Genomic DNA, 14544 nt, shown 5'->3' with positions numbered 1-14544 from the left:
GAATTACCTGTGTCTTACGGTTTTCTTTATCCTAACCCACTCGCTAGTGAAGTTCACGTAGGATTGAGTCTGGAAGAGTTATTTGTGACGGGTCGGAATCCTCATTGGTATTTCAGGCAAACAAAGGAAGAAATTAATGTTTGATAAGAATCTGTTCTGTGGCTAATATTATTCTAAGTAAACTCTTCAAGAGGGACAAGTACAATCTGGTTGTTGTGGTGGCTCCTCAGTTTGGGTGCTACTGAGAGCACGTTACCTGTCAGCGGAAATGTAGCTTGCCTTGGCCTCTGGCCTTGGCTACTCACTGGAGCTCAGGTCGGTGGCTTTTAGCCCAGAACACACTTGTGTTCCCTCCACTGTGTTGTACAAGTGTTCTTTCCCTCACGTCATGGCACATATGAAAAAGGTTTGAAGCACTGATTGAAACAAGACTGATGGCGTAGTTAGGAAATATGGTTAATGTGCCTATTTCATTTCTGGGGGGTGGATGTTAAAATGGTAGTGGTAGATAGTGGGGTCTACCAAGCAGGAAGAATAAATGTGGCCTGAGACCAATGGGCACTTTGGTTCCTTTAGTTAGAGTTCAAGCCAGCTGTTCTGAGACTGTCTGCTGTGTGGTGTGTCCCGACAGTGAGGTGGGCTGGAAGCCAGTGGCTTGGGCCCCAGGGTATTGGTGACAGCTGGAACAAGCCTTGTGACTTTCCTTGACCCAGTTTTCATAAGTGTATGTGTCATGTGCCTCGTCCCGCTAGAAAGGTGGCTATCAAGAAGTATGAGTCTGTCATGTGGATGATTTTCCAGAAATCCTAATATTGTGCTGCTGGTATGTGGTAAGATAGTAACTTGAAACTTTGGGAAACTGATGAAGAGTTTAAATAGAATGTCAAGGGGTCTTACTGGGAGGTAGAGGTCACCACATGGCCTATGTATAGCCCAGAAGAAAGGACCACTGACCTTCCCGCACAGCATGTCTTGGTGGGTTTGATCAACCCAGCATTTATGTCTCAGTTGTATCCATGGGGCCCCTGTTGACATGTTCACAGATTTAAGGCTTAATGTAAATGCCTTGTAGGTTTGGCTGTTTTAGGCATGACATGGATTTTAAAGTGTTCTGAGCACCTGGACAGGGTGCTGAGTACCTTTACTGACTTGGTATGAACATTCTCCTGTCCTGGCCAGGACCCACAACACCCTAATAGTTGCTGTGTGTCTGTGGGAATGGAATTTGTGCAAGTGTGTAGGTCAGGCCTTTTTTTTTTTTTTTTTTTAAGATTTTACTTAATTATTTTAGAGAGAATAGGGGGAGGGGCAGAGTGGGAAGGAAAAAGAGTCCCAAGCAGACTGTGCTCTGAGTGTGAGTCCAACACAGGGCTTGACCCCAGTACCCCGAGATCATGACCTGAACTGAAACCAAGAGTTGGATGCTCAACCTGGCGCCCCCAGGTCAGGTCTTAGGATGAAAGAGCTGTGAAGGGCGGTTCTAATAGAGAACGCTACACAAGTGGGGGCCAAATGAAGAACCCAGAATTATCAGCACTTTTTTTCTCTTCTCCTTGAAACTGGGGTTGGGGTTGTGTTGGCAGTAATAGGTGACACCTTTTTGGTACCCATTTGGAACCTTCGCAAGGTGGCTGTGTAATGTGTAACTGGAATTCCCACTCGGAGTCCCATGGAGGCTGTGCTTCCAAACCCCTGGTGCATGACTTCTGGAAGGAGCGGTTTGTCTTGGATAAGCTTTTCCTGTTTTGTTGGAGATTAAAATATTGTTAATTTTAGCTGATAGAGGACCCCCCCCCCCCCCCCCCCACCGACACACACAGTCTTGGTCATTTCAGAAGGTTATGACTTCAGCTGGGGCTGTGTGGTTTTGACAAAGGTGCAGAGGTATATTCTTTTTCCCCCTCAGTGAACCTGGGGACCTCACAGGAGAAGGGGGACTGTGGCAATCCGAAGTCAAGGTTCTGCTTGACAGTGTTGATTCCAATAGCATGACTGTATGGAGGGGCATTCGAGTCCTTTTTATTTCAGTAAAGCCTTGGCATTTGTGCTGTGTTGGTAATCCTGAATTAGCTGGCTCTCCCATATTTTTGAAGAGTTTGGACTAATCAGACCTTGACCAGTTTAGCCTGTGGAATTAGTATTTGCTCGTTGGTAGTAGACGTTCGGCTCAGAGTCTGACCCAAGTGGGGCGTTGTTGTTGGCTTTAATTAATTGCTAGCTCAAAGGTGTGTCTGTCTGTAGAAATTCATAATAGTGACATTGTGCATAATTGAGGTAAAATTACTGGTGACCAGACCATAGAGGGGCACGTAATCAATGTCAGAGTTGATGGTTAGGGGAACCCAAGAATGAAGAATCAGTATGAGTTTCTTTCTTTCTTCTTTCTTTCTTTTTTTTTTTTTTTTTTAAGATTTTGTTTATTTATTTGACAGAGATCACAAGTAGGCAGAGAGGCAGGCAGAGAGGGGGAAGCAGGCTCCCTGCTGAGCAGAGAGCCTGATGTGGGGCTCAATCCCAGGACTTTGGGATTATGACCTGAGCCGAAGGCAGAGGCTTAATTTACCGAACCACCCAGGCGCCCCTCAGTATGAGTTTTTAATGTTAGGCTTGGAAGGATGTTAGGGCATATTGTCTGCTTCATTCTATGAAACTTGGTAAACTCTCCATTTTACTGCGATGGAAGATGAGTTAAAAAAATTTTTTTCCCATGTTGGATGATCACCTTTGGGAGTGAGTTTAGGCTTTTCAGCCTTCAGACTCCCTGAAAATTTTTATTAATCAAACCAGGTCTCCTATTGAAATGCAGCCTCCAACCAGTAAAATGCTTTTTTTGCCTTTGCCTGGAGTCCACAGAATCTGCTAGAAATGGTTACACCTTTGTGTCAGAGCAGTGTCCCTTTAGGCTCTGGTAGAGGAATGACAGAGTCCTTGGTAATTCTAGGTTACAGAAATCTTTCTACCCGGGGAGAGCTGTAGGAATCATCTGCCAGAGGTGGACAAGGATGAGAGTGAATTATTTCGGTTCTTTCTTTGGCAGCAGAGCCTCCAAGGCCCTAAGCCTGTCAGGTGAGGAAAATGTTTAACGTTTAGGAAGCATGGTTATCTGTGATCTCCCACCCTGGTTCAGGACCTTGCTGCCAGAAACCCGGGCATAACTGCTAATGCAGGGTGGGAACGAATGAGTGACGGCTGACTGTGTCAGCCACAGTAACACCTTCGCTCCTGCCAGCCCTGCTCAGAGGAGGGGAACATCAGTCCTGTGCCGCAGGAGTGGGGACCGTGGCAGAGAGGTGAAGTCACTTGCCCAGGAGCATATAGCTGAGAAGTAGCAGAGCTGAGTGTCAAGACCAGATAGCCTGGCTTTACCACCTCATACTGTATTCCTAGCTTCTAATTGAACACCATTGGGATGCTGGCTTTGGGTAAGAACAGGGATTTTTATTGGCACAGGAGTTGAAAGGAATCTACAAAGCAAGCTGAATTTCTTGCTTCCTTTGTTGCTCATATATTTTGTTGGTTTAAAAGGTCAGACACATTCTTTCTGGTTCTTCCCTTTTTAGAGAACTTACCAATTTAACTAACTTTTCAATTAGGTTTTGATACTTACAGCTAATATCAGAGTAGTTACCATTTTTTTCATAGTTACTATTCATAGTTGCTATCATTGTATTTTAAAGGTAGGTGAGCCCCAGCCCGGCATCACACGGCAGGCAGGTAAGGGACTGTTTTTGTCGTGGTTTTACAGATGCCTCTGGTACTTGACCACAGAAACACCCCTGTCTTATCTTTATCAGTATTTCAGTGATAATCAATTATCATCTAGCAGAAGTAATATTCTCCCCGTTCCTGTCATTTAGACTCCTCCTGCCATGTTCGTTTTTGATTTTGCTAGGATACCAAACAAAACAGGCTTTGTGGACAGGTCAGCTGCCTTATCTGTCTTCGTATTACCTGACACAACAGCTTGTGTATAACTGTGATATTTCTGCACTGTGGCTGTGTCAGTAATGACATTGGACTTCCCCCAAATCCATCTTACACACAGAAGTGTTGAACTGTGTGCTAAAAGGGCCTGTTGGCACTTTCCCCCCTTGGTTTCTTAAACTCAGAACAATCCAGTTTCCAAACTGCTTAGTTTGGAATGACCGTGTTTTCCTTTATTGATGGGAGTTCAGAGTTCTACGTTAGATTTTTATAAATTTTTGGAACTTGTTCATTCTTATGTATCAAAGGCTGGCGGAGGAAGGGGACGATGTAGTATTAGCTGACAGTGACCTGTTTAATACCCGAATTGACCCAGATGCCAGTCTAGGAGGAAATGGACAAAGTCGTCTGTTTCTTCTGATTCCGAATCTCACATCCTTCCTGTCTTACTCTCTCAACTTACTTGAGCCTATCAAATAAGTTAGGGCACTCACCACTGTAGGAATTGTGGTAGAAAGGGAATGAGGGTAAGTTCTTCTCTACCGTTTTATTTCCTCCTTTCTGAGATTGTTTGGATATGAAGTTGCCTAGTTGAAATTGTGTTCCTCATTTTATAACCGGTGATTGAAGATTTAACAAGTGACTCTGGATACTCTGTTTTGAAAATGAGGTACTAAGAAATAGAGCCGAGGGGGAAATGAGAATTTCAGCAGTCCTTTTCCCTCTGCCCCTGCTGGGATGCTCTGGTTCCTGGCAGGTCAGTCACTCATGTTTCTGAAGGTATTCTATGAGCGACGTCTATGTTATAGTGCCAGTTCTTGCTTTTTCTTGTGCTAGGTTCTAGGAGCTCCCTTGTGCTGGCACTGGGATTGTGCAGCCACAAGAGGACTGGTTCTTCCTGCTTTTTGATGATTTCTCCCTAGCTCCTTTGGCTTCTGAGCAGTGGCTTTAAAGAGCAGCTGTTTAGTTTTTATGGTTCTGCTTGTTAGTTGGTGGTGGTTGTGCTGGTCTCGCCTGAGCTCTGTCACCTGTCTGCGTTGAGCTAGTAGGTCTTTTAGTGGAGCCTACACTCAGGTGGGACGGCTGGGACCTGTGGACCTCTTGGTGTGTGTGGATTTTCATCGCCCAGGAAGCTAGACTGAGCTGCTTCACCTTTAGACTTGGTCACTTCCCAAGAGGGTGAACGTGGAAGGCTTAGCTCTGGAAGTCCTACAGCGTCCTTTCTGCTGTATTCTTGGGGTCACGGCGAGTCCAAAGCCCAGCCTGATTGAAGAAGTAGGGAGATGGACTCCACCTCTTGACGGGAGGAGCAGCAAAGTCATGTTGTAAAGACGCGATTCATTGGTGGCTATATTGGTAACAATATATCACATAATACCTGGTGATCCGTTAACATTATATCAAAAAGGCCACCTTCTAGATGCATCTCTTGCTCTTCAGTCATCTTTACTGCCATCGACAATAAGAAATTTTACTGTTGCTTTTTCAGATTTGGTGAAACCACTGTTGTTGAAGACATGTAGATTGACTGCCATAGTTTAGAGATGGTCTCCTTTATTACCGGTTGGTGGGAAGAATCTGGCTGTCTGATTCTGACTGTAAGGACAGCAGAATCTTGCTTTCCTATGATGTAAAAGAAAGTAAGCCCATTAGGTTGTTTGAGAGGGTAGTGCAATAATGGTAAAAAAAAAACAAAAAACAAGAAACAAAACAAAAACAAAACAAAACCAAAAAACAACTCATAATTCTAATTCAGTAAATATTGGTCGAACTACTGTTTTATACCTGTTACAGGTGATTTGTAGAGTTCAAGGATAAATCAAGAGAGTTAAACATTTAGAACAGAAAATCACTCCCAATTTGATGATGGGAACAGGCTTGAGAAGGGTGGGAGAGGGTGACAAGGTGGATCCCGTGTGAACATAGGATCTCTCTGAGAACAGGCTGGTTTTGATGTTTTGGAAACTAGAGATAGTGCTTAGGAAATACTGCCTTTTCCTCATTTGTGGAGGGCTGGGGAGGGGGTGTCTCTGGTAACCTGATCGCAGAGAGTGGCCATTGTCCATAGTTGGTTGGTTGGTAGACTCTCTGCTGCCCTTGGATGGCATTTTTGACTGACGTTAACCTCAGCTACTGGGTCAGCTCAGCTGATTGTGGAAAGTGATGTTAAAGGTGTGTATTGCTTGAGAAGTTAGTGGAGGGAGAATATTCAGGGCTCTTTTTCCAATTGCTGAAGCTAAATAAAGTTGAAAGATGTCTTCTTTCACCTTCAGTGTTCTGTGAGTCCGTGTGTTGTGCTCCGGTCAGAGTAAGAGCAAAACATTCTCAGGTGGGTGTGGATATGCTTGGACAAATTCTTGTTCTTCGGAATCATGGTTTGGAATCTTCTTGAAGATCCCATCCTTGGGACTGCTTCTCTGATGAGAAGTCTGAGGAAGGTGGATATGGATGGTGTTGGAAAGGTTGTTTAAAATTTCTGGATGTTTTCTTAAGACAGAACTTTGAAACCAGAACTTCAGGGGTGGTACAGAGAGGTGGATCCCCAGTCCTTGGAGTGGCTGAGCGGGGCATGAGGCTGCTGAGCCATTCGCCCAGCACCGAGCCGGCTGTGATTATGATCCCCCCAGTGTGTTGAACAGCTGTCCACATACTCTGTATGAGCCACAATGCAAGGAAGTTGGGCAGTATTACTCTAAGGGATATGGCAGTGCCTTGGAAATATGGGATGAGGTCAAATACTGTTGTCCCAAAGAGTCAGGATTCTGGGTTATAAACAGCAGAAACTTATTCCAGCTGATTTGCCCCACATCTGAGTTGTCTGGGGCTCTCCATGTGAAATTTATTGTTAGGCTCATCTAATACACATTCAAAAGCATTTTCTGTATCAGGCAACTAAATACGTTTTTAAGTATACAAGGAAGTCTTCTCTCACAGGAAGCTCCTTCCATATGAATAATTTACGATGTTTGATCATGCCTAGTTTCTGTGCTACTGTAGATATAAGGGAGGCTCTGTTTATCTCTGTTGACTGGTTAGGAATTGATTATTTGGTGACAGTCTCACCCAAGGGGGAATTATAATCACAAATTAATGATCTTCCTTGATCAACATTTGTTGTACAAATATTTTAATCTCTGTTTAGCTTCTAAAACTCTCCACAGGACAGTGTAGTATCAGTCTCTTCCTTATGCCCTTTACTCCCTGTGGAAGTTGTTGCAGGCTTTAAAAAAAAAAAAAACAACAAAACCATGTTGCCCTAATGTCATATTTGCTTATAGTTTTGTTGTTAAAAATAACTGAGTGCATAGTTGCCTTTAGGGGTTAGGTTCTGGGGGCCTTTGAGAAAGATGAGAAGGATGAGTCCTAATAAAAGTTCTTGCTTAGAGAAAGTGAATGGGAGAAGAAGAAACAGGGGATGGGGGGATGCTCATTAAATAGCCAGAGATCGCCTCGCTCAAGTAGTGTAAAAGCGGTCTCTTTCTGCTTCTCACTGAATCTCATGCTTGACCAACTGGGGCCTTCCTTCTCCTCCTCAAGACTGTCGTGTGAGTTCATCTCAAAATGATCATCCTTTGGCGAGTGCAGAGCCCTGCTGGGAGAGCCCGCGTAGCTTGACCTTAACCTCTACCCCCGGGCACCGGTTTCAGGCTCTGAGTCAGCTCTGCTTAGGCTGTGAACTTTTCTAGAATTATTTAGCATGTTTTGTTGGTGAACGATCGGAATATATGCTTGGATGGCTCTCAAGATCGTTGCAGATGTGAAGTGTGGAGTGTGTCCACATCTAGCTTATGTAAGCTACATTGTGTTGCATTTGTGTGCTTGTCCATGTATGTGGGAAATGTCCTTTAAGACCCGGTTTATTTTGTTTAAATGTGAATGCTGTGCTGAGAAGGAATCTGTGTATGTGTGTGTATTTATATAAATATTTATTTTGAAGGAAACTGTTTAAGTGAGTTTTAATTGTCGTAATAGATTTTATCTGCCTGCAGAGGATAGCTACTGTCTCCTCAAAGTGGGCTTTTGAAGAAAGGGCCAATTTTGGTGTTTTTCTCTGGGTGGTTTTCACAATGCTGCTTTGTTCTGTTATTGTCCTGCCTTTGATCCAAGTGTGTTTTCAGTTTTTCACCATATAGAGATTGTGGTGGGTCAGACATACAGGTGGTGGTCAGCTTTTGATTTGGGGAGTTTGTGGGCATTGAGCTCATTCAGATTTATCATTACAAAGTCGTTACCTTGATTTTATCTCCAGAAACTTTGCCCTATACTGTAGCATTTATAGGTTCCAGGGATTGGTTAGGACCTGGTGTCTTTGAGGGCCACCGTTTTCACTTAACATCTCACTCATGGTACACACCTGCCCCCTGTACAAAGTACGCTCACCCTGCTCCAGCGGCTCCCAGACTGGCAGCTCATTATGGTGTCAGTGCGAACCTGGATCTGATTGAGACAACATCAGTTCCACAGGCTTCTGTCTCCTCATCAAAAGCATCCAAATCAGGTGTGGGCAAGACGGAGTACAATCCCTTGTGACGCAGAATTCCTCTCCCTCTGCAGACCTGGAAACAAGACAGGTTACTTGCTTGCAAAACCCAGGAGTGGGTCTAGCTTTGGAACCCGGTTCTAGAGAGACCCATTCAAAGCAGGAGAACACTGAAGGAAGAAAGGCAGCAGCCCAAGCAGTTTCCAGATCTTGCCAGGCAGATTCCGTTAGGGTACAAGGCCTGGGGAGAGTCCTCTGCCTTTAAATATTTCCTGAAGACAAATTTCTAAGAAGTAAAAGAACATTTTCATGAAAGTTTTTTCTTGTATATTGCTGAACCTTTCATCAGAAAAATATTACATCAATTTACTTTTTAACCAGCAATGTACTGTGCTTGTGATTTCTTTACCTGGGCACGTTGATGAACACATGATCATTGAAAAAAATTGGTGTGCGTGTAAAATGAGACCAATGCTTTGCCAATTGCACATGAACGAAACTTTTTTTAAAAGATTTTATTTATTTGAGAGAGCAAGAGAGTGTGTGGCGGGTAGGAGGGTTTGAGAAGGGGTGGAGGGAGAGGAAGAGAGAGAATCCCAAGCAGACTCCCTACTGAGCATGGAGCCTGACTCGGGGCCCAGGCCCAGGACATTGTGACCTGAGCTGAAATCAAGAGTTGGCTGCTTAAGAGACTTAACAGACCAGGCGCCCCTCACATGAACAAAACTTTTAAATGTTTTTGGTGTTAGTGAGTGCCTTTCATAATTTTTTCTCAGTTTTGCTTTAGTGTTCACACCCTTGCCAAATTCTCTATTTTTCTTGACTTGTGTGGTATCTTTATATACTTAGAGTTTCTCATTTTGTATGGGAAGGATTTTCCCAAGCATTCATTTAAATTTTTTGAAGGTTTTTTGGTTTTTTTTTGTTTGTTTTTGGTAATATACAGAGTTTGCTTTTGCTTTTTAATACAGCTAAATTTGCTGCAAGAAGAGTACCTTTTGGACGTGTAGGTCGAATGTCCTCCCTCTACTTGTTGTCAACTAAAACTTAAATGTTTGGTACCTGAATGGGCAAGTTACGTGCGAAATTCATGTTGTAGTGTGCTTACTTCTGAAAATGATGTGTCTTGTCTTCTTGGGAATTCACGTTCTACTGTCGACAGGCCCATGCCTGAGAGCGGATCCAGGAGCCCCAGCCAGGAGCTCTGAGTTCTTGCCTGCGCCCCTGTCCAGCTGGTGTGGTACATTCAAGCTTGCAGATATTGAAACCACGAGGCCGAGCCGAATGAGTCCGTTCATACATCTTCCGAATCCTCTGGGGTGGGGAAGTGTGTGGATTGCAGAGGAGTTAAGAAGGTAGATAGAGGCATAAGAAACTGGGAAGAGTAGGTGCTGGGAAAAGTATCCTTAACATCTGTGCGAAACTAAGATGTGCTGCAGATGCTTAAAAACCCAGCTATGTTGCAGAGTCTCCATAGAGAACAATCCCAAAGAAATGATTTTGTAGGGTTTATTGACATACGAAGAAACGTGGTCAAGGAGTAAAGCATGTTACAAAATGTATTGTCTGATTGTGTATCTATGAATAGAAAATAGTTTCTAGGAGACAGTGATTATTTTGGGATAATTGGACTTAGAAATGTATGTAATACACATATATTTTAAAAACCCATATACTCTCCAGGTGTGTGTGTGTGTGTATGTGTGTATATCTATCTATATATAATTATATATATATATACATATATAAAATATTTTGTATATTTTTGTTACTTTATCTTTTCTGAATTTTTTGGCTTTTCTCTACCAGACAGATTTTGTTTGTATTATATAAAACATTGTTACTTTACCTCCCTACCCCAAAGACATTGCTGCAGATAAGATTATTTGAAATACCTATGTTGTGACCATGCAGTTGACAGTGGCCTGGTGTTTCTTTTAGCTCATTACGGTTGTAGACTGTTTCCCAGATTCTTCACTCAAGTGTTCATATTATGTTTGGGGGAAAATCCTTTCATTAAATGAAGGTGTTGAAGGGTAATCCTGGTAAGGTGGTACTATTTTAGTATTTTTCAGTCTGTCGAGGTAAATGATTTTTATAGTGATGTTCTCCTTTGCAAAAGTGTTAGCATCTCTGAACACTGTAAACTTGAAGGGTTTTCTATTGTATTGGAGGATAACGGGTGATTTGTGGTTAATAACAACTTCAGTTCATTTTTAAATACTTGTTCTTAATTCTGAGAAATTCTTTGTTGCCTTCCAAAATATGATATTAACTATGTGTTAAAACAACTTTTTCTGCTTTTTGGGTATGAATTTCTTATGCCCTCAGAGGAGTATCTGTTTTATAGTACTTGAAACTTTTACTTTTTATTTGTTATTTCTTAGGTAAACGCAAAGCACTGAAGTTGAATTTTGCAAATCCACCTTTCAAATCTACAGCAAGGTTTACTCTGAATCCCAACCCTACAGGAGTTCAAAACCCACACATGTGAGTATTCCTGGTAAACAACTACAAGGCTCAACTCAAGCGGAGGTTTCAAAGTTACTGTGTCTTATGTATTTTTTCCAAGTCGAGGTGTTGGTATTTCCATGATCTTACGGGCCATTTGAAATACTACTGTTTGAACTTGACTAGAAAGCTTTGATTCTGTAGTCTGAAGTAGGTGAACACGGTTTTCCTTGTTAAAGTTTACTTGAAGGGAAAGAGAGCTGAAGATCCAGATAAGTCGCTATCTTTTCAATTTTCCTCACACTGGACTCTGAGAATATTGTTTAGACCTTTCCTTCTGGGTCTCCAGTTAAGTTGTAAATGGTATTTAGGAAACGTACCTCTCCCCTGCAGATCTGCACAAATCATCCCTTCTTACTAGGGGATCAAGAGGAGTCCCGTTCTGGGTAAATGACATTCTAAGATTTCCGTGTCACAGTAAATTGAAAGAATGTGTACGTGTATAGGTCTACGTGATGTGTACGTCTAGCTGTCAGTGATTATTTTTAAAGTTTATTCCCTGAATATATATATTTTCCCCCTTACTATTTTTTTATTAAAATACAAAAATGATATTTTAGCACTTTACTGAAGGTCACTTAAAATATTACAAACATCTGTTAATTTAAAATAATACCTTCACAATAACATTTATAGACCTTTGAATTGAAGTGTTGTGTTAAATAATGATGCCTCCTTCCTTCCCCCCCATAAGACCTATTGTGAGCATGAAGGGTCAAGGCCAATAGCTTTGCATTTATATTCGTAAAAATAATTTTTACCTAGTTCCGGTATCGAGAACAATAATATCGAGAATAATAAAGCAAATGATGGAAGGTATGGTTAAAAAAGAGGTCAGAATATATTATCTTGTAGTTTTTAATAATTCCTCAACAATTTTTATTCAAGTCCTGTTAGGCTACAAATATGTTCATGCTTCTCCCAAAAGGCACATTTTTTTGCTGTTTCCTTTCCTTTTGATGTCTGGCATACATTGTATTTGCAAACAGTAACAGATTGGTAGAAGGTACTGTGTCCTGCAATAGGAGTGCTGAAAATATATTGATTTTTAAAACATCAGCGTGTAGAAGGGAGCAATGTAGATGTGTGTGTCTGTGCTTTTAGGCTTTCACCTGTAACTTTAGAACAAATGAAAACTGGAGTAACAGTTCATTTGCCTCGGAATAGTGTCTTTTAATTTTATTAGACGGGTGTCCTTAATGAGATTTCTTGTCGGAGCTCAGCTTTGAGTCCCAGCCTTTTTACCTCCTCTGAAACATTGAGTGGGGGTTATATTGAGGAAGGAAACTCTTAGTACCTCTTAATTAGTCAGAGCTCTGGCAGCAAGGAAACATTCTTAAAAGAACCTCCTTCCTCATTTCCTAGAATTTCTAGTGAAAGCTAGTACAAAACTAATTCTTGAACATGGTCCACTTCTGTTACCTTGGTTGCTAGCCGAACCATGTATTCGAAGTCCAAGACAGAAAAGATAGGTAGTTATTGCCAGACTTAACAGCTTTTTTTTTTTTTTTTTAAAGCCCCTTGGACACAAAGAAAGGCAACCTGACTTATGTTTAGAACTGCAAAAACATTTATGTACTTATACTCTCTTCCTTTGGGAATTCATGGAATTGAAAATCTTTTTTTTTTTTTTTTTCCCTCCCTAAACAGTAAACTGGGTGGAAAAAAAAGCTTCCTTTGAGATTTGAGTCAATCAATTTTTTTTTTTTTTAAACCTAACCACTTCAACCAGCGAGGTTTCTTATCTTTTGTCCCTTCCCAGCACATGTTGAAAGTTTGAGAGGACATGGTAATAAGCCTTTTTACTTCATGTAGAATCTTTAGATTTTGATTCCGGTATGTAAAAATTTTAGACCCAGACCTCATTTCACTATTATTAATGGACTGGTCTGTTATATCGATCAGGAACAGGTAACTACTAATATTGATATTGGTCAAAGATAATTGTTTCACTACTTAGGGCAGCCTATCTCCTCTACCTTCCCACCCCCTTCCATAAGGGATCCTTTTGTGTTCTTCCTTTGAGCTATACTGTCAGGCACTAAAAACTGCTGTGGGTCACTGTGTGGGGTAGGTAGTTTGCAGTTAGAAAATATAACTTGCAGTGTGTGAGTTTGAAACAAATACCTCTGTGTCACCTCTATGTATTTCCTCCTTCTAAAATGTCCTTGAATTTTAGTTACAGATATAAATAGAAAATTGCTCATGAATTTAGGAAAAGATAAGATGAAATGTAAGCAACAGAGTTAAGATATGCCCCAGGAACTACTTTCACAGCCACCTGGCATTTGATGTCTCCTGGGTGCAGATTCTGTGGGAGATTTAACATTTTAAGAACATGTCCTTATTTTCTGAGAACCAAGAGTTTAAATAAAATTCTAAGAAATAACAGTTGGGCACAGCAGTTCAATAAGTGAGGCATAAGCTAATACAGATTGAATGTCACATGAATGGTGCAGGAGGGGGTAAGATCACTTTAGGATAAACAGCTCGGTGAAACACTTCGCAGAGGAACAAGATTTGAATTAGATTTTGAAAGACATGTAGAGAAGGGAGAGTGGTATTCTGGAGAATGGAAGTAGAAGATAAGTTTTGGGGACCATGTGTAGATTTGTTTAATTATAGCAGAGATGTTACTTACAGATTACCTATTTCTATCACTGGAAACTTATAGCATTTTTTTCCCCTTTATTCTTGGTGTTCTGTAGTTATATGAAGATACATCTAGGTCTGGATCATCCTTCTGTACGCTAGAAGAACAATTTTAGTTTCAAGATCCATGTATCTCTTTCTGAAAAAATTTTGCTTTTCTTTTGATTGATTCTGTCATGTTTTTCATAGTCTCCTGTTGTCTGGACACTGGACTTTCTGCATTTCCTGAATCTGTGACTTTTTTTTTCATACTTTTTGTCATTTTGTTTTCTTTCTCTACAGATTTCTCTCCCTCTCTTACACTCCCCTCCCTCCTTCCTTCCTTTCTTTCTTTCTAGAAAGAGAGCACAGGTGAATGAACGGGGTGGGGAAGGGGGCAGGGGAGGGTAGAATGAGATGAAGAGAGAGAATCTTAACCAGGCTCCACCCCCAGTGCAGAGTCAGATGTCAGGGTCAGGGTCAGTCTCACCACCCTGAGATCCTGACCTGAGTCAAAGTCAAGAGTTGGATGCTTAAATGACTGAGCCACCAGGCTCCCCCTTTCTTTTGTGATCCTTGTATGAAGTATTCTGTTTTGGCAATTGACTTTAACTTCCAGGAGTTGATTGTGGCTTCTTCTTAGCATCTTATTCTTTTATCATGGATGTAAAATCTGGAATTTTGAAGTTCTTTTCTATCCACTAGGCAATCCATTTCTTCAAGAGTCAGTTTTTCTTTAATCTTGTTTTTCTTCTTTGTGTTAGTATTTTTCCATGTGTCTTGTAATTCTGGGTTGCCCTTTGATAGTTGAGGATGAGGAAATTAGAAGGCTTCTTGGTAGCTCTGGCATAGGTGGTCAGCTGGTGGACCTGACTGCTTCTCTGTGAATGGTTTGAGAGCTGGCTGGAATATTCAGGTGCCAGAATGAGTAAGGCCAACAATCACCCTAGGAGGACTCATTCTCTCCAGATAATATGTTTAATTTCTTTAAGGACATG

General features: G+C 41.5%; 1 protein-coding gene across 1 annotated transcript in view; it reads left to right on the top strand.

The window, feature by feature from the left end:
* The window catches only part of MAP2K4 (mitogen-activated protein kinase kinase 4), a 132853-nt gene that overhangs the window by 23566 nt on the left and 94743 nt on the right, over positions 1-14544 (top strand). Inside the window, 1 exon segment of the mRNA XM_047707040.1 lies at positions 10792-10894. Coding sequence (XP_047562996.1) covers positions 10792-10894 — 103 coding nt within the window.

Source organism: Lutra lutra, chromosome 16, assembly GCF_902655055.1.
Source record: "Lutra lutra chromosome 16, mLutLut1.2, whole genome shotgun sequence".
NCBI classification, from domain to species: domain Eukaryota; kingdom Metazoa; phylum Chordata; class Mammalia; order Carnivora; family Mustelidae; genus Lutra; species Lutra lutra.
This window is presented reverse-complemented; position numbering and strand designations above follow the sequence as displayed.